Source organism: Mytilus edulis, chromosome 10, assembly GCF_963676685.1.
Source record: "Mytilus edulis chromosome 10, xbMytEdul2.2, whole genome shotgun sequence".
Classification (NCBI taxonomy): Eukaryota; Metazoa; Mollusca; class Bivalvia; order Mytilida; family Mytilidae; genus Mytilus; species Mytilus edulis.
In genome coordinates, this window is record NC_092353.1 from 34,408,561 (window position 1) to 34,428,046 (window position 19,486).

Consider the following 19,486-nt stretch of genomic DNA (forward strand, 5'->3'; position numbering starts at 1 on the left):
AATGTTATATTAAATGGTACGTGTTAATCTAATATTAAATGTATATCTACAGGCAAATTCATTTAAAATAATGACACTGCAATTCATAGGAAATAAATGTTAGGTTCACAATGAATAAGAATTATGTAAATTGTTATTGGGGATAAAATTCTTGCGAATAAATCAAGTTAACTTCATATTTGAAATGTCTTTGTGTGAGGGGGCTTCATTCAGTCAGATGCTTTATGCAAATCAAAAATATAACACTCGGAATGAACTTATAGCGAAACCTTACGTTGTTTTGAATATCTTTATAATATCGCACGCAGAGGTGAAACCACAAAATGTGCATGAAAAATGTCTCTTAAACACTTTTAAATTCAGTTAAACTGATCAAAAAGAGGTTTGGAGTATTCGTATTTGAAACAGCAACACAACGGCAGCTTCTTTCTACTTTCTTTATCTTACGAGAATGTTATACGCTAATGTTAAAACAAAACAAGGAGATTTCTTTGAAATTTACTGCCACTGCACAGATGAATGATTTATAGTAGTTAGAATGTATTTGTGTAAAATAATCAGACAGATCTACAGAACATCGATTTCAGTGTTATTCCTCTGCACAAATTAAAATGATAAGATCAGATCTATTTACGTATACATGTATAACAATGTAATTTTGTGTGTAATGGTATTTATTTTTATTTCACCATTTCTATTTTTTTTTTAATTTAATTTAAATTTAAAATGTCGATGTCTGTTCAAATATGACGGTCACTTAATTGAATTTGAAACAAAAATCAGCATAAATGTAATGCATATACAAAGGAATTAATAACAAATAATAAAAAAAGTATGCAGATTTAAAAAAAAACATATTCATTTATATGAAATTAAATGTTAAAATTGTAATTACAATGTCCGAAAAGGCGTCAGCCAATGACGACCGATCGATGCGAGAACTTCATGTGTAGTTAAGGTAGTGAACACCCCCTCGTAGCTTTTTTGTCACTTTTTTTTTTTGCCTTACAAAATGTAGATTACTGCTGATTACTTATATTCACAGCGTGTCTAGACCATGGACAATTTAAAACTTGTCGTAATAAACTATAATAACCTTTAAGTGTATATTGTTGTCTCGACTCGGATCTACACGACCTTTACTTCACATTAACTTAGGGTCATGTTAACATAACAACAGTATCGGTCATTTGGTCTCAATTACAGCAAAACATGTGTGCATCCCAACGATAATATCTCTTCTGTTTATATATTCTTGGTTCGATTGATATGCACTTTCATATCAGTACATTGACTGCTTGCAGTAGCTTATTTCATTGGTTGTATGTATTCTTAGTGTCTTATTCAGTATAAATTTATATATATTACTTCCATGGTTGAACGCATCTGTTCCAACGAACTTGAAATGAAAAGATACAACATATATACGGTTTAGTATGTCTCATATTTTACTTAAATCTAGACATTGGCAATGAGGGTCGGTTGACAATAACAATTTACGACAAAGAGATGATTTCAGCTTCCCAATTATGAACTTTCCATTTTTATGTAGCAACATTTCAAAAGCGCCTGCATAGGAAGTACACATACCCTCCAGATATTATTAAAAAGCTTGCCTTTCATATCATGTTTTTATTTTTTTAAACCGGGTTACTGTGTACTAGGAAGCTAATTCACCAAGAGTTTCTAGTGTTGAAGAAGAAATCATCGTAATTTTTCGGCTGCCAAATACAGTTAGATGTTGATTTGATATTTTCATTTACAATGTCGTCCAGACCGGGTGCCTTTGTATTTTGTTTAATTCTAACAGCTCACAAGATTTCCTCTTCATCTATCCGTCTGTTCAACATATCGTGTATGGTAAAACAAATTTGACTTTCACCAACATTAAATTCAAATGATGTTCAAATCTTATTCATAATCTTTTGCGTCATCATCATGGCTATATTATAAGCTTTTGAAAATACTATAAAAAAAATCACGCAAACTGACTTCCAATTTACTGTTTTTACATGCTTGCCGCTTATTTTTTCTCTCCAGAAAACATGTACTGTTGTGAAGATGTTAATAAGATTAAAGATTGTCTTTCAAAAGAAAAATCGTCCTGAACATGCATGACATTTTTGCCACTGGATGTTAAGCAACCAACAATCAATCAATCAAAAGAAATAGCATGTGTTATATATCTACAAGTTTAATTTAAAAACTTAGCCCTTCAAGTGTATAAAACATATTAACTTCATTTTAAATTTGAAGTATCATATGACTTTAAGTTTCTAGCGATTTGGATTAAAAATAAACTTATCTCAACTATTGTATGTAATATCATGTTTTTAACTGATACATTGTGAACCGTGAATAATTTTATGCTTATACCCTAAATGTGCCCCTTTAGAATTTGCACTACACAAATGAAACCATTTATCAATTTTGTTAAATTTCTGATTGAAACGAAACACAGAAAAATATAAATATTGTAACTTAGCTTATTTGTAATAATTTGGATATATGGGATAACAATAAAAATTATTTAAGCAGTAGATTAGATGAAATTAGTTATATTTGATTTTATCTAGTTTGTAATATATGAGGAAATGGTAATGAGAAGCTAGCGCTGAGCATAAAGTTTTATAACATATACAGCATTATTAGTAATCCGACATAAAGAGTTATCTGGAATCTGACAAAGTAAAAAATTTATCACAAGAACAGGTTAGATTTATTATTGATAACCCAATATAGAACAAAATGCTTATCAATATAATCGTTTTGGAGGATTTAAATTTTTTTTAACTTTAATTCGTAGTGAGAGAAAAAAAGGTTTTCCCCAACCCCCCAAAAAATCAAAAACAATGTCATCCGTCTTCGAGCATTCGTCTTCCAGATCTTTATATAAAATATATTGTTTTTTTTTTTTGTTTGTTTTTTTTTTTAAATTGGAATGAATTATGGATCTCTCAAATATGAAACTGAGGACGTAGGAATCATTCCGGCGAAAGAGACGTTTGTATTCTGCGACTCCCTTAAAATTATCCATAAATTTTGAAATTATAAAGAAACTAAGGTTTCAACTCCATTAGACAAAGTTGATCTTCGTCTGCATGATTTGGCTATTTATTCGGTTCTATTTGGTCTGATAGCTCTTCAACTGTTTCTGTTTTTTGTGCATGCTTCGTTCCAAAAATCGAGAATTTTGTCGGAACTCTTTCACGAAATTTCATTGTTGTAATTATTATTGACACAATGTAGGAGAAGGATGTAAGGTTAACTAAGTCTGCAATAGTGGACGAATACCGATGCTTATTAATGAACATAATCTGCATGGCTAAAATCATTGAACCAGTTCTGATAAGGACCAGTTCGACATTTCATTCCACATGATATACGTATATCAATATTTAATTTGGTATGCAGAAAACGCAGAGTTTAGTTATTTTGTCAACTTTACTTTATATTCTCTCTCTTTTTTTCACTTTTTTTTGGGGGGAGGGGGGAGGGGCATTATTCTCTATATCTGTAAACCTCATTCACAACCTCATATATCTTGGGTTATTCCAAATAAATATCTGGTATTCAAGCGCCTATTAATGGGATAGGATGCTTAATACTATAAGAGTATCCACAAGTAGAGTTTTGGTGGTCTCTTTTAAAAGTCGGTGCATGAGAATATTATGCTACAACCCTGGAAGTGTCAATATTATACTTCCATGCTACAACCAACCAACAAAAAGGGTTGCCTACTAAGTATATAAAAGCTAAAGAATATGCAAAGCATGTAATTTTTACAACGCAGGAGTTCGGGTTAAAGGGGTTCCCAACCGTGAATATTAAATAATATATACCGATTTGATTGGCCAATAAATGTTTTAACACACGACGCCATCAATTTACGTAAATATTTTGGAAATATACAGACGATATTTCGGAATCCACGGCTCCTAGGAAAATTTCTTGTAGTGTTACGTAAAGCGGGAAATACGCGTTTATGTAGTTAAAAATTGGTAATTTTAAATTATTAACTTTTTTTACATTTAGGCTTCTTCCTTTTTTTCCTAAATTGTTACATTATTTGGAGAATTGCGATTTAATGTTATTTTTTTGTATCGTTTCTATCAAATTTTATTTTTATATTTAAACTAGAAATTGATCTGTTGTCTCACAAGGAAACAGCTGTTTTGACGTTTTTTCTAGAAAAAAATCCTAAATTTTCTAAAAACTTTTCACCCACATTTTGTCGGCTTCAATTCAGTAAGCAATATTGAATTTCATGCTAAATACAGGAGCTTACCAGATTAAATTAACGCGACCTATTAAAATAGTCAAAACAATAAGTTTTTATTCCAATTACAATTGAACTTTTTATATCAATTCGAAATTTATGTTATGTTGATCTGTAATATATTTATTTGTATTAAAACTTGACCAACTTCTTAAAATCTCACAGACCGTACGCGAACAGTCCGACGTATGCCGCGTATTTTGAAAAAGTACGCGTACGGTACAAATACTCATATGGTCTGGAACATAGACGTCTATCTATATTTATTGTTGAAAACTATACTATACTATGTTGCCTTCTGGATGTCCTTAGTTTGTCTTTGTAATTTGGTTGCTGTCTTATTAACGTACATGTATAACCTACATTTCCAACAGTTTTGTATAGCTAAAACGGCTAATGTATATAGAATAATTGTCTTTCTTTCCCTAAATAATATGCTTAAAAGAAGAAGGACCGAGGAGAGATGTGCACAGGCACTTGTTTCGATCTATCAATGGGAAGGTCGACTATCCATATATATTACATATTGATAGTCGACCTTCCCATTGATAGAAACAGGTGCATGTGGCGATGTCCCTAAATAATTTTTTTTTAAAGTAAACAGAAAAAAATGCTTCACTTTTCAATCTTTAACTTCCCCTCCCGCTTCCAAATTTTTTTTCTACTGTATTAATTTTTGAAGACATGTCGCATCTACACAAAGTCTTATTGATCTGCAGCTTACCACATATAAGTTTTGATATATATGATCTACATTAAATTCGAATGAAAAATAGTCACTCGAAAGGCATATATATCTAAATAGTTGCAATAAGTTCCATTAACCACGAAACTAATTAGCTACAGTCAGATATTTATTTCGATATTCTTATTAAAATACATTTCTTTTTTGGCCGAAATTACAAAAAAATAATTATTATCTGGTTTGACTGTGAAAAACTGATTTCAGATTTATATTGTACACATAACTTTAAAAATGGGAATAAAACATCCTTCTTCAAACGTTTTATCGATTACCACTGTGCCTGTAGTGATATAATTATAAATAGATTTCAGAACGCGGACGTGATAGAAAGCCTATTTATTAAATTGTGAAGACGTACGCCGGTGGGAAATAAGATGAGTAAACAATGATTTTAAAATACCTGAGATTTGCATTAAGTTAGTTGCTTGAATATACAAATAATCAAACGAAGAAAGACTTCAAGTGTAGTTCTATAATATTGAAGATTCGTCTTCGTCTTCTAACATTTGAGGCATCTTGACAAAGAATAAAGAACGCTGCAGCCATGTTAGATGGATTAATTTATTTTCGAAGAAAAACTACGATAGAGTTACGACTGGGTATAGCTGTAGTAAGTTACGCCAGGATTTACGCTTTATTTACGATCGTCTTAACTTACGACGGCTTTGTGAAACGGCTGTAAATCCTACGATTTATTTACGATGGACTTACGATGACACGTAGACTTACGAAGGCTTTGTGAAACGGTACCCTGGCCCTTTTGTTATCCACGTTATTAATATTGCCAATAATTAGGAAGTTCCGGGTCGAGTCCGATACCGAAACTAATAGTATAATCACCTGTTACCTATTACCTTATCTGTACGTTCCGCATCTGACAGGCGCACCACCAAACGGTGTATTCAGGATTAATTAATATGCTATATACACGGGTCATAATCACAGGGTTGACACTACTAAATTGTCAAATTGTTACCTATTGTAGTATTTTAATCCGTAAGACTTTCTAAGATAACAATACGAATACTAAAAATCGGGACTAAAAATAAGTTTCAATTTCTTAGCGGGCATGACGTAAAACAGCGAATCAAAGAATTCAACTTTATTTATAACTAATATAGGACAATGCTATTGATTAAAAAATACTCCATTCCAGGACCTTTTGTTTTCCAAATAATTAATATTACCAATAAATGATAAGTTCCAGTTCGACGGGTTCAAACAGAAAGATTTGAAAGCAGAGAAAATTGTGTATCTCATGATAATCGGCATGACTTTATCAGATGACAGTACTAATACTAAGATAAGGCTTGCGCATAGTTATATACTTTAATTCAGTCACGGACCCGCGATATCACGGGTGTGTTCTAGTACAATATAAACATGTATCTTCGCTCGAATCCCCATATGGAATTTACTGACCCCATATATATCGTATTAGGTCACTAGCACACTATGTAACTAATAATATAAATACAGGATATATTTTCCGGTTATCTCTGGAAAAACCTATTAGATCATTCTTCACAAAACCGGTTTGTGGCAGACATACTCCTGAATCAAATTTAGAACAGTTAATACATTAACATAATAAAAATATATTTAAACAAAAGAAATTAAAACAGGACAAACCTATTTTTATCTTCAAAAGTTTGTCAGGTAAAAAAAAAATGTCTATCATTCATTAATCTGATACGAATATTTTGCAAGATTGGTTCGTTTTAACATGTGACATAAAGTCATATTTTTTTTTATCATTTCTTACTTGACTTAATTTTTGCACTATCTACGCATTGAATATTAATTATTTACGTAATGTTTAATATAATCGATTACATATATTGTATGTCTACTGAACTAATGATACATTTTTTGTTAGTTATAAATTTCTAGTTTGAATTGATTGCATCTGCCAGTCCTTTTTACCTTACTGTGTTTCCTTTTTGTAAAAATTCCCCGAAAAACTAATCCTAGATTGTGACATGCACACCAAGTTGGCTAGCCGACCATCGAAACCACTGCGCGCTGGACTGTCTAATGCATTTCAAGTCTTTTCTCTCCAGATGCTCATCTTTATGGTGAAATATCTCCGAACATGTGATACTTTTTAAGCCAAAATAAAAACTATTAATCATTCATATTTATGAAAGATATGTATACATGCAGGTAAATTGTCGCAAATGAGTTCCGAATATTGGCGCAATTGATACATTTAGAAGACAAAATTTGGCGCAAATGATACCCCTGAAAAACAGTAATTGGCGCAAAAGGACTGCTGCCCCTTTACGAGTGATTTTTTTTTATACATTCCAGATAACTAAAATGACAGTTAATACCCAATCTTATCAGTTTGAACATTTCCGAATATTTGTGCAATTTTTATTTGGATAAATAATATAATGTGGGGCTTCTTCCAGACAGAACTGCAGTCATGATCATATTTGTTGTTAATTCATTTAAAATTCGAAGCTTAAATTTCTTTACTGGGATACAATCTATTTTAAATTCATAAAATGAGAGCTAACATTCATCAAAGGCAGTACATAAAATTATACAATGATTTAAAATCAATAAGAAATATAACGTAATGGTCAGGTGTACATACGGAATTTATACTCTGTGTATGTAGACTTTTAAAGTACATCTAAATGAAATAGTTAGGACCTTACTGCAGTTGCAGTCGGAATTTCCCGCCCTTTATTTTGCTGAGCCTACATATTGTATAAGTTGTTAATGGTTTGTCGTCCTAAATATGCAAGCAACTATTGCCTCTAAATGATTTCGGCGGTTACTTGTGTTTTTACAATGTCTTATTTTTGTTAGCCCACACACTATTTATCATAATGATAGCGTAATTTCAAATATATATATGAGACGTTTCTATAAATATGTGCATATTTAAGCAACTGAAAATGTAAATTTTGTAAGAAGCATCCAGCAGACTGAAGATCACAATAAAAGGAATGGAAAGCGAACACTAGAAAATTGAAAGAGACGGAATAATGTTAAAATAACATAGGTTAGGACACGATAATCATTGTCATGTATTCATTATTAGATCAATATTATAATATTATTTAATTGTTTAAACATACATGTATGTTCATTCACATAATGATAATTTTAAAAATAAGTGTTCTTTGAAGCGAAGCCATTCAAATCAATCAACAGGTAAATCAGGTGACATGTAGAAAAGTTAATAATGTAAGACTTATATACCCGAAGAAAATGGCGCAAAGAATTCTTATAATTCTGGTGATTTTGTCGGTTTTATTTATATTATCAGAAGGTCATTGGTGGAGGAGACATCGCAAACGACCGTGAGTTAAACAAATTAATTTTGTTGTTGTGGTTTTTATTATTCCCTTGATAACACAAAAATCAATTTTCTTTCTGTTGCTGTTTGCGGACGTTATGCAAACACATCATTAGAATATATAATAAAGCTAGCTTACAAGTATTATTATTTTTAGATAATTTTGTGAATTAAGAAACAATTGAAGTACATCATTAGAGATGTGGACAGTGTATTTGAAAGACGATGGAGGGTAATATATGCAAAAATAATTCGCGCAATTTCTTCTAATACACCTTGCAGTGTTAAAAAGAACTGCATGGATTACAGGAAAGAGCAAAGCTTTCAATTAATGTCTTTTAATTTTCATTGGCCAATATGATCTGAAATTTGACAATATCTGCCTAAAACTATAATTTGCGCTATGGAATCATCAGTTTCAGGGTTAATGAATATTTTCTGTCCAGTAGCGGGTAGATGTCATCATAGTGCGCACATTATGAAACAGTTCAAAGTACTTGTCCCTATAGATTCTCAGTGCTCTGCGATAAAACTAGACATGTAGCCAAGGCTTCGTGTTGAAGACCATACCTTGACTTATAATGGTTTACTTTTATAAATTGTGACTTGGATGGAGAGTTGTCTCATTGGCACTCATACCACATCTTCCTATATCTATGTAATCCGTGAAATACTCCAGTTTTTATGGAAATGACATTTGTTATTTTCTCTTCTTCTGGTGTACTACGTACTTTACATATTTTATTTCTACAGTAATATTGATTATCTGTTATACTATAACTAGCTGCTAAGGTAGCATCCTATTCTTAGTATAGCAAATAAAAATCGATGTTAATACAATAAATTATTGACAATTGTAACACTATTTGTTGTTTATAAACACGGTATATGATACATTTTATTTAATTTCCAGTTACATCATTGATGTCATGCCTAAATTTTAGAGCATAGATATTAATAAATTGCAATTGGCTTCGAACTAGCTCCCATTAACTGAGAGTACTCTTAGATTGGTACTTCGTGTCTCTGTGTCTTTTATGATATCTCATTGTTGAAAGTCGCATAGTCACCTAAAATTGACTACATCCTCTACATTATTTGCTTATTTTTCAAATAAGCTTTATGTTAAAAGATGACTTAAAAAAAACATATTTCAAACTCGTTATCAGCCAAATCTGCCAATTCATTGGTCTTCAGTATTTGAGCTTTCCAAAGGTTCATTTTTGTATCTCATAAAGGTAGCGAATTCGAATGAAATTCGCATGTCGTTGTCAGACATACTTCAAATTCATTTACATTTGTTGTACAGGTTTAAGTTCACTTATTGTCAGATTACGTGTATTTGTTTTCTTCTAAGAAACATATTTCCCGTATATTAAACCTTTTTGCAGTTTCATTATTTGAATAGCTATAATTGTATAACTACACAATTAGCTGAAACTATCATAACTTATATACAAGGAAGTACGATTTTATTGGTTAACTATATTTAAATATAAATCATGTTATAAGACTACAGGAGATTAAAATTCACTTTTTAGAATTGATTTTTTTTTTAAATTATGAAAAGGAATTGAAATTGGAAGTCGGAGAATATACATAATTGTTCATATTCCATCAAATAGCCGGGTTTCGGAGGTCATATCTAAGTCACTATATATCAATAATCTGATTGACAAAACATGCTGTTTTTGTCGACTGCTCTGTAACTTAACGTTTGCTCATTTTACATTCTTATTATTTATTAAAATACGAGAGACATATTTTTGTTTTTTTTTCTTCGTTAATGTTTGTTTCATTTGAAATCATTCAATTCCGAAACAGAGTTTTCTCATTGTAGAAGTCTGTACGGTTACGGCCTGTAATTTCTTATACATGTAGTTTTATCCACTATATTGAACTCTGATGGCGAGTTTTCTCATTGCCAATAAAACCACATCTCCTTATTTGAATGTTAAAAAGAATTGTACTATTTCACATAAGAAGTATATAATAATATTACACTTCATTTCATGTCTTATAACTTGACGACTTTTCAAGATTTTTAAGGTAACGTGGGTTTTTCCGAGAAACATATACCGTATACTACATGGTGCATCCTGGTTTACTATCTAATTAATTCAATGAATTATATAATAAAATAATATTAAGATTGAATTATCATAAATTCGTCATACACACGTTCGGTTTACCCACAAGAGCCATAAGGTCAGTTATCAGAACATTAATTTAAACATTTATAAAGGAATTGAAAGTCGAAGAAGGTTTATGGATATACATGTATTAGCATTGAAGTGCATTAATTAAAAAGGAAGGATATACCTTTTCTCTTTTTTTGTCTAGGAGTTACTATACACATTGTGTTCATTTCGATCAACAATTATACATTATTGTTTAGGGGCCAGCTGAAGCCCTCCTCCGGTTAAGGGATTTTCTCTCTATGTGTTAATGGTTGGGATTTTGTTTCTTTTGTACATTTCATGTTTCCCTTCTCAATTATTCTGATCTTCACACATTCTCATATTCAATAACACATGCAAATTCCTTAAGCTTATTCTGGATTTGTTTTTGGTTTTCCCGTATTGAGTTAACCTTCAGAAGCCATGTGATCTTTTGCCATTATCTTTGCATTCGTAAAACTTTTGGATTTGGATATCAATCTTCATTTTGTGAAGCATAAAACGAAACGAAACTACGCTTGGCTCAGGTTTAAATTGCAATAAAGTATTTGTTTCTATTTTGACAAAATAAATCATGGCTAGCTATTCCGAATCTTGGGTGAATCAAGTTTTTCTTTATAAATGATGATCTAGGACACTATAAAAATAAGATGTTGTATATTATTAACGAGTTAACTCTCCATTAGAGACCATAATGATGCTCAACTATAGGTCACAATACAGCCTTCAACAATGAGCAAAACCCATTCCGCATACCAAGCATTAACAGGCCCTGAAATAACAAATGAAAATTAATTTAAACGAAAAAAAAACCATAACGGTCTAATGTTTGTTTATAAGAGTAAACGAACATGATTATACAACAAGCAGGCACATACAGAATATGGCCGAGTAAAACATGTTTGTGGACTCCCCTCCCCCTAAACCGAGACGCTACAGCATTAGAACAACTTATAAAAATCATTTGAAATGGACAGAACGATTTATTCTAACCGCGTTGAATTTTCGATTGACGTAAAACAGCAAAAAAGTCTGGTTTACATAAGTAATAATAAGGATTTTATGTCACGTTTTAATAACCGGGAGGTAACTTAGAAAACATTTGACGCATCAACTGTAGCTGTTCCGCTCTTTATTAACCACATATCAATTATGTAAGATGCCTTAATCTTGTAACAAAATGCTGAAATCTTGGCGAATATAGTTTGTTTTTATTAAGAAAATATGACCTTCAACTTTCTCATACAATTTTTTGTTCGACATGTATGTTTTCATTGTGTCTGTTAGACCTTAACATTTAATGAAAAAACAAAATTTGACACCAATTGGGGTTTTGCCAATCTTCCTTATAAGTTCAAATATGTATGTAAAGTTAAATCACGTTTAAATACATCTGTAAAAGATTTGAAGGTTTTAACAATTATTTCACTGTGTCTATAAATAACATTATATAAAATAATCACTTGGGTTATGAATGAAATAATTGACACATCATAAACGACAGAAAATAATTATGAGTGTAGAGTATACATATTTAGAATGGTTATAAACTCAAAAATATATTCTGAGAGAAAATATGATAGAAAAAGCTTACTTGATGTATTTTTTTTGGGGTTATCAAGAAAATATAATATTTAAAATTTATCATATTTACCATTTGCATGTCACATCGATGAAACACCATACATAATGATGATAATGTAGAACGACCATCTCGTATTCCCGCCTTTGTTCCCGTTAAACTTTAAAAAAAAAAACCACAATCATACAAGAATTATTAAGTTTTTATACCGTAATTGTTCATTCAATATATACTTTTAAGAATAATCGAGTATAACATAAACATGCCGTAGTTATGATTTAATGCCAAGGCATTATGAACCGAGGTTAAATAAACGGACATCATTTAGAATATCTTAAATACAGACAAGGATTTATGCATTATTTTTGTTTACAAATAACTTCAGTACGTCTGTCCTACATGTTCTAGTAATGTTATTTAAATCTCTGGATTTACTGGTCCATATGTTTGCAAGTCACGTTCTATAATCAGCCTTTGTGTTGATTATCACGATTTGAATTGTATAAGATGGTATAGTTATACCAATATAGAAATTTATTTGATACTATAAATACCTACTTCAATGTGTAAAGTACAAGTTACATGTAACGCAAGTATATCCTAATACACAGACAAACGACCACACAATTGGAAAAGAATGGAATAAAAAGTGAATTCGAACAAAACGAGGTACACATGTCTGACATAAATCATCTCCATTTACCTGGTCATTTTTTTCTCGTTATACAATTGTCTCAACAGCAACAAAAAATAAACAAAATCCAAATTCACCCACATTCTGTTGTTTTTTTTTTTTATTTTAAAAGATTAATCTTACTTGTCGTTTCCTTTTGTGTGGACACCTTATGCTTTTTTTTTTAGCTCACCTGTCCCGAAGGGACAAGTGAGCTTATGCCATCACTTGGCGTCCGTCGTCGTCCGTCGTCTGTCGTCCGTCGTCTGTCGTCGTCTGTCGTCGTAAACTATTTCAAGAATCTTCTCCTCTGAAACTACTGGGCCAAATACTTTCAAACTTTAACTGAATGTTCCTTAGGGTATCTAATTTATAAATTGTATCCGAAGTTTTGATCTATCAACAAACATGGTCGCCATTGCTAAAAATAGAACATAGGGGTCAAATGCAGTTTTTGGCTTATAACTCAAAAACCAAAGCATTTAGAGCAAATCTTACATGGGGTAATATTGTTTATCAGGTCAAGATCTATCTGCCCTGAAATTTTCAGATGAATCAGACAACCCGTTGTTGGGTTGCTGCCCCTGAATTGGTAATTTTAAGGAAATTTTGCTGTTTTTGGTTATTATCTTGAATATTATTATAGATAGAGATAAACTGTAAACAGGAATAATGTTCAGCAAAGTAAGATTTACAAATAAGTCAACATGACGGAAATGGTCAGTTGACCCTTTTAGGAGTTATTGCCCTTTATAGTCAATTTTTAACCATTTTTCGTAAATCTTAGTAATCTTTTACAAAAATCTTCTCCTCTGAAACTACTGGGCCAAATACTTCCAAACTTTAATTGAATGTTCCTTAGGATATCTAGTTTGTAAATTGTATCCGAAGTTATGATCTATCAACAAACATGGTCGCCATTGCTAAAAATAGAACATAGGGGTCAAATGCAGTTTTTGGCTTATAACTCAAAAACCAAAGCATTTAGAGCAAATCTGACGTAGGTAATATTGTTTATCAGGTCAATTTCTATCTGCCCTGAAATTTTCAGATGAATCAGACAACCTGTTGTTGGGTTGCTGCCCCTGAATTGATAATTTTAAGGAAATTTTGCTGTTTTTGTTTATTATCTTGAATATAATTATAGATAGAAATAAACTGTAAACAGCAATAATGTTCAGCAAAGTAAGATCTTCAATTAAGTCAATTTGACCAAAATTGTCAATTGACCCCTTAAGGAGTTATTGCCCTTTAAAGACTTTTTTCACAATTTGTTCATCATGTTGACTTACTTTAAAAAATCTTCTCCTTTGAAACTGCTGTATCAATTTCAGCCAAACTTAGGCTAAATGAGTTTCAGAGTATCTAGTATAAATTTTATATTTTATTTCCTTGTAAGTCAAGAAACATAGCTCCTATGGCTAAAATAGAACATAGGAGAAAATGATTATTTTTTTTGGCTTTTGAAGAAAATAGGTCGATCCAAAAAACATTTAAATAAATTGAAAAGCCAAAATAATCATTGATGAGAGATTTAACCAAAAGAATTAAGGTGAGCGATTCAGGCTCTTGAGAGTCTCTTGTTTATAAATATTAAAATGTTTCCAAATTGATAGTGTTAGATTACGACACCACTAGAAAATAAGATACATAGACACAAGGTTCAACATTTGTTGATTTCCTTGGCAACACCCTCTATCAAGGAAGTCATGATAGATACGCATGATCTTGGATATCTCACTATTTGGAGATACATATTTCATATACAGTTGCTGCTAAAATGCTTGTTGCTACATAGAAAGGGAAAGTTCACAACTGAAAAACATGCACTATCTCCTGAGTCGTAAAGTTTTAGACAAAACAAAGTAATTATCAAGAGTTAATACCAATCACTTATAAATACGAAATATGTTACTTTTGACAAGTACATGTGAATTGAGAACTCTGTCCCTTCATATGATGTTAATCAGAAATAATTCGTAATAATTCGACTGATACAGTAAACTATCAATCGTTAAAAAAAAAATGTTATGTATGAATATGTTAAAAACAAGATTAAAGAACAGTTACGATAGGCAATATTTCATGAAAGGTGTTCTTTAACCGGAAGGCATATATCTACCAGCGTTATTTGTTTTAATATTTTTTTTATTTTATTTATTTCAGACACAGACACTGTCCCTCACGGGATGATGAAGATCATGTGTGTTGTGATTGGGAGTTAAAAACATATCAACAGACAATTGAGTACTGCAGGAAATGTCAAGTTACACCTACTGACCCCTCTGATATATGTTACTACAGAAAAAGATACAGGCAAGGAATACTCACTGTTATTAAAATTTAAAATAAGAGGATGTGGTCAACGTACGGCTGACCTTTAACAATGAGTAACACCCGTAACGTTTAGGAAGTGTAAAATTAAAAAAGTTCCTGGCATGCAAAATATGAAACATTTGTAAAAACAAACGACCGGATTTAAGCTATAACAATACTCTAAAACAAATATAACAGACAACAACCAATGACAATCAATGATATGGGTATTAACATTAACGTGTAGTAGACCTTAGATACACTATTTTATCACCATGAGTAGGACTCTATTAAACAATGACATATGTGTATTTAAAAATACTAACAAAACAGTTCGTATACAGCAAGACAAAATCAAGTCGAGAGAGGAACGTAAAAAAGTACCACTTACGAATCGAACATTTCACAAGTTAAAGACAGAAATAATTGCCCACCTTTCTATTGAGAAAAACAAACCAATAACATAGATACTTTTTTTTTATTGTAGCTATAAGATTAAACAAGGCTGTGTTGATCGTGTTACGTATAATGTGACGGAGTCAACATGTACACCAAAATGTTGTGACGGATGGACATTTGACGAATATGGCCAATGTTCCATCAGTAAGTTTTTTATTAATTTTGTTTCCGGTTTTGCTTTATTATATTTCTGATAAAAGGGGTTCTGCATGTACGTGTATTTTTTATTTAAATTAATGAATTTTTGGTTTCAAACAAATACTTAATGCAACCTAAAATAAAAATAAGTAAGGAGATATGGTATGATTGCCAATGATGCAACTTTTAAACACATTTTAAATGAAGAAGATGTAAGCAATGTTTAAAAGTGACATTTTGTGTTTGAACCCATGAACCGAGTCGGGCGATAATGAACATGCCTGATTTTGTCTGTGTGCGTCTATTTCTTTATTGTCTTGCCCAATATTGTTTTGTGATTCCTGTTAGTATTTTCATATATATTATATTTAACGCATAAATTAGTGAACAATAAAACTTTACTTCCACAAGTTAATCAACAGTTTAAAACTTTAAAATCCCTTTATGTACTGTTGTAGAAGCAGATGCCAATACCCAAGAAATTGTCTGTGAAAATGGCGGGTCTCCCGCAGGTGACTATTGTTCCTGTCCGAACGGATTTTCCGGGACACATTGTGAATCTGGTATGTATAAATTATCATGACTCCATTAAGTTAATATCTGTTTGTTTAAATAGAGATGATTATGTCATTTAATAATCTTATGCATAACAAAAGATGGTCTGAAGTCTTCAGGACATACTTATACTCGAAAAGCACTTATGTAACCATACACATACCATGTGATTGGTATATTTTGCCATGTGCCATTCCACGTTGAGTCGATTTGTAAAACTCGTAGTGCACCATGGTAAAAAAAAAATAGACCCCTGGTGTTTAAATGTATTGGTAAACTTTTACAGCAGCAAATTGATTTTTTTAAAAGTTTAACTGACTTTGATAATGCAATGTAATGGTTACTAATATATGATTCACTTCACCTGTACCGTTGATTGACTGGCAGTGTTTGATTTTGTCAGTTTTTATGGATATTTGGATGTTCTTCCACAAATTAAAAATAAAAAGTGACTTTAGCTGCTTAAACTGAACTCATTTTCCCGATGCAGCCAATGAGTAAAACTTGAATCTAACATTAATGTATTCGTGGCATACAAACTACAATAATAATCAAAACAGTCAGAGATGTAATTTTCCCTTTATTTCCAGCTGTTTGCACGCCTCATTGTTTAAATAATGGAATTTGTTCTGGCAGAGATGGAGAAGCTGTGTGTGTTTGTCCCGATGGGAGATATACCGGGAAACAGTGTGAAACACGTAAGTTTGGTTGCCATGGACACATTAGGTCTGTGTTTGTTTTTGTGTGGCAAAAATTAATTTAACATCTTTGGCACAAAAACGAATAAAAGTCGAAAGAAATAATTAACTATTCAATCCAGCATTTCCATAGCCCAATAACTACTATAGTGGCAAATACAACTGATGGGTTTGCAAATATAACTTATGATCTAGATGAAAATATTTTCAACTTTTTGTACAGTGTATAATAGCAAAATCTGTGGATCATTGAAATTTAATATAAATTCTTTAAAAATTAAATTTATGAAAGTATCTATCGTTTCTTATTGTAGCTGTGTGTAATCCTGCGTGCCAAAATGGCGGAAGCTGCATTGATGGAATATATAGACCAATGTGTTCTTGTCCACCTGGCTATGAAGGAGAGTCGTGTGAGAAAGGTAGGTACAACATGTAACGCTTCTTTGAAGTATAATTATATACATTTTGGTCTCTAGAGAGCTAAATCCGAAGCCAAAATTGGGGATCATTGGGCTCAAATGTTAACTTTGAGACATGCCTGTCTTTCAATACATGTTTAAAAAGCGTTTATCAACTTTTTAATGGACATGGTGTGTGCGTGAGTATGCTTGAAGATGATACGTGTTTCCATACGAGAGAGTATCGTTTAGGAATCGCATTTTAGAAAAATGGCAATTGTTTTTCCCTTGTTCTGTTGATTGGCTGACAGTGTTTGATTTTGTCAGTTTTTATGGATGTGTGAATGTACTTCCACAAATTAAAAATTAAATGTAACTTATGCTGTTTAAACTTAACTTGTTAACTCGTTTTCCATATGTTATCAGTGAGTAAACATGAATTTACCGTATCATATAAACTACGATGCATAAAAGGAGATATAGGGAATCAAAATTCATTAGACAGCAATCAAATCAACCAAAATGTACAAGAACAATAAATATACATGAACATACATATTTGTTTCCATCTGATGAGTTAAGCCTTTTTCAACTGATTTTTATAGTTCGTTCTTATGTTGTACTGTTATACCACTGTCCCAGGTTTGGGGAGAGTTGGGATCCCACGTACATGTTTAACCCCGCCACATTATTTATGTATGTGCCTGTCCCAAGTTAGGAGCCTGTAATTCAGTGGTTGTCGTTTGTTTATGTGTAACATACAGTATTTGTTTTTAGTTTATTTCTTTTATATAAATAAGGCCGTTAGTTTTCTCGTTTGAATTGTTTTACATTGTCATATCGGGGCCTTTTAAAGCTGACTATGCGATATTGGCTTTGCTCGTTGTTGAAGGCCGTACGGTGACATATAGTTGTTAATGTCTGTGTCATTTTGGTCTCTTGTGGACAGTTGTCTCATTGGCAATCATACCACATCTTTTTTTTTATATGAATATCATATTGGCTGCCAAGGATATAAATCGACCTTATGCAAATGGATATCGATACATCTACAACCTATTTCGCGTTGAAATAATCGCTACGAAAAGTCTGTCACTGTTAAATTTAGCTGTTATACGAAATAACAAAAACCCTACAAGATAAAAGTAGAGGAACAGGATATCGAACCCATTAGGCTGAACACATAATTCAACATTAAAAAACAAAAATGCATTAATTTGAAAAAAAAAAAAAATTGGTGTTCGAAGAAATAAGGAAAGAAGTATAGAAACACGGAACCCTTAAAACTAAAGTATTTGATGATAAAAACTATTACATTTTGCTTTCTTATGTAGCTACCAAGGTAGCGAGCACAATTTTACCCTACTTATTGTTTTCGATTTCCTTTTCCAAGTTAGAAGTTATCTTAGTGAATTATTACACTATACGAGTAGTTAATCCAATGATTTAAATTTTTTTCATTACAGATTTTACATCTGAGTAGGATATTTTCATCCTGATAATCAAAACCCCCTAATTGTGTCTGTAATGAAGTATAATGAAGCACATGTACAAGGTATTGATAAAGTTTACTTTGTGTTTACAGAAGTCAAAGATGGTGATTGTCCTGCAGCATCAGGTGCAGGAATTTGTGCTGAAATGTGTAAAACCGATTCTGGATGTCCAAACGAGCAGAAATGTTGTAGAAACGGATGTGGTGCTCACGAATGCACGGCACCAGCGGCTACAACATGCACTTATCAAAGTGAGCATTATCCAGTCGGACACCGCCGCCAACAAGATTCCTGCACAACCTGTCTATGTAAAGATCCTAATAGTAAACAACAGTGGGAATGTGTTTCTATTAGTTGTCCCAGACTTTCATGCTACAGAACAAAGATGATCCCTAATTTGTGTTGTCCGGTATGCGACGGTAAGTGCACAGCAAAAGTTATCTATCGTAACATTTGGGAACAATATAAAACGTATGAGTTGTTTGGAATGAATGTTACCACACTGATGCTCTAGTCATTTCAGTTTTTGTTGTTTACTAAAATAAAGCCATGTGATAAGTTATTGTTAATGTCAACCTTTGATTAACATTTACCCCTTAAATGTATCTATTCTAGAATGGTAAATATTCATATGTGACCTACTTTCAATTAATA

General features: G+C 31.8%; 1 protein-coding gene across 50 annotated transcripts in view; it reads left to right on the plus strand.

Moving 5' to 3' along the window:
- Positions 1–19,486, plus strand: part of LOC139490993 (cysteine-rich motor neuron 1 protein-like) — a 40,775-nt gene that overhangs the window by 3,174 nt on the left and 18,115 nt on the right. For 23 of the 50 annotated variants that reach the window (XM_071278192.1, XM_071278207.1, XM_071278199.1 and 20 more), the window contains exons 1-7: positions 8,177–8,344; positions 14,942–15,091; positions 15,579–15,694; positions 16,147–16,251; positions 16,834–16,941; positions 17,256–17,360; positions 18,925–19,251. In XM_071278192.1, the coding sequence (XP_071134293.1) occupies positions 8,253–8,344; positions 14,942–15,091; positions 15,579–15,694; positions 16,147–16,251; positions 16,834–16,941; positions 17,256–17,360; positions 18,925–19,251 (1,003 nt within the window). In that variant the 5' untranslated portion in view covers positions 8,177–8,252. Of the gene's footprint in view, positions 1–8,159; positions 8,345–14,941; positions 15,092–15,578; positions 15,695–16,146; positions 16,252–16,833; positions 16,942–17,255; positions 17,361–18,924; positions 19,252–19,486 lie in introns of those variants that run through there. The other 27 variants (XM_071278187.1, XM_071278193.1, XM_071278208.1 and 24 more) reach the window with 3 other exon arrangements.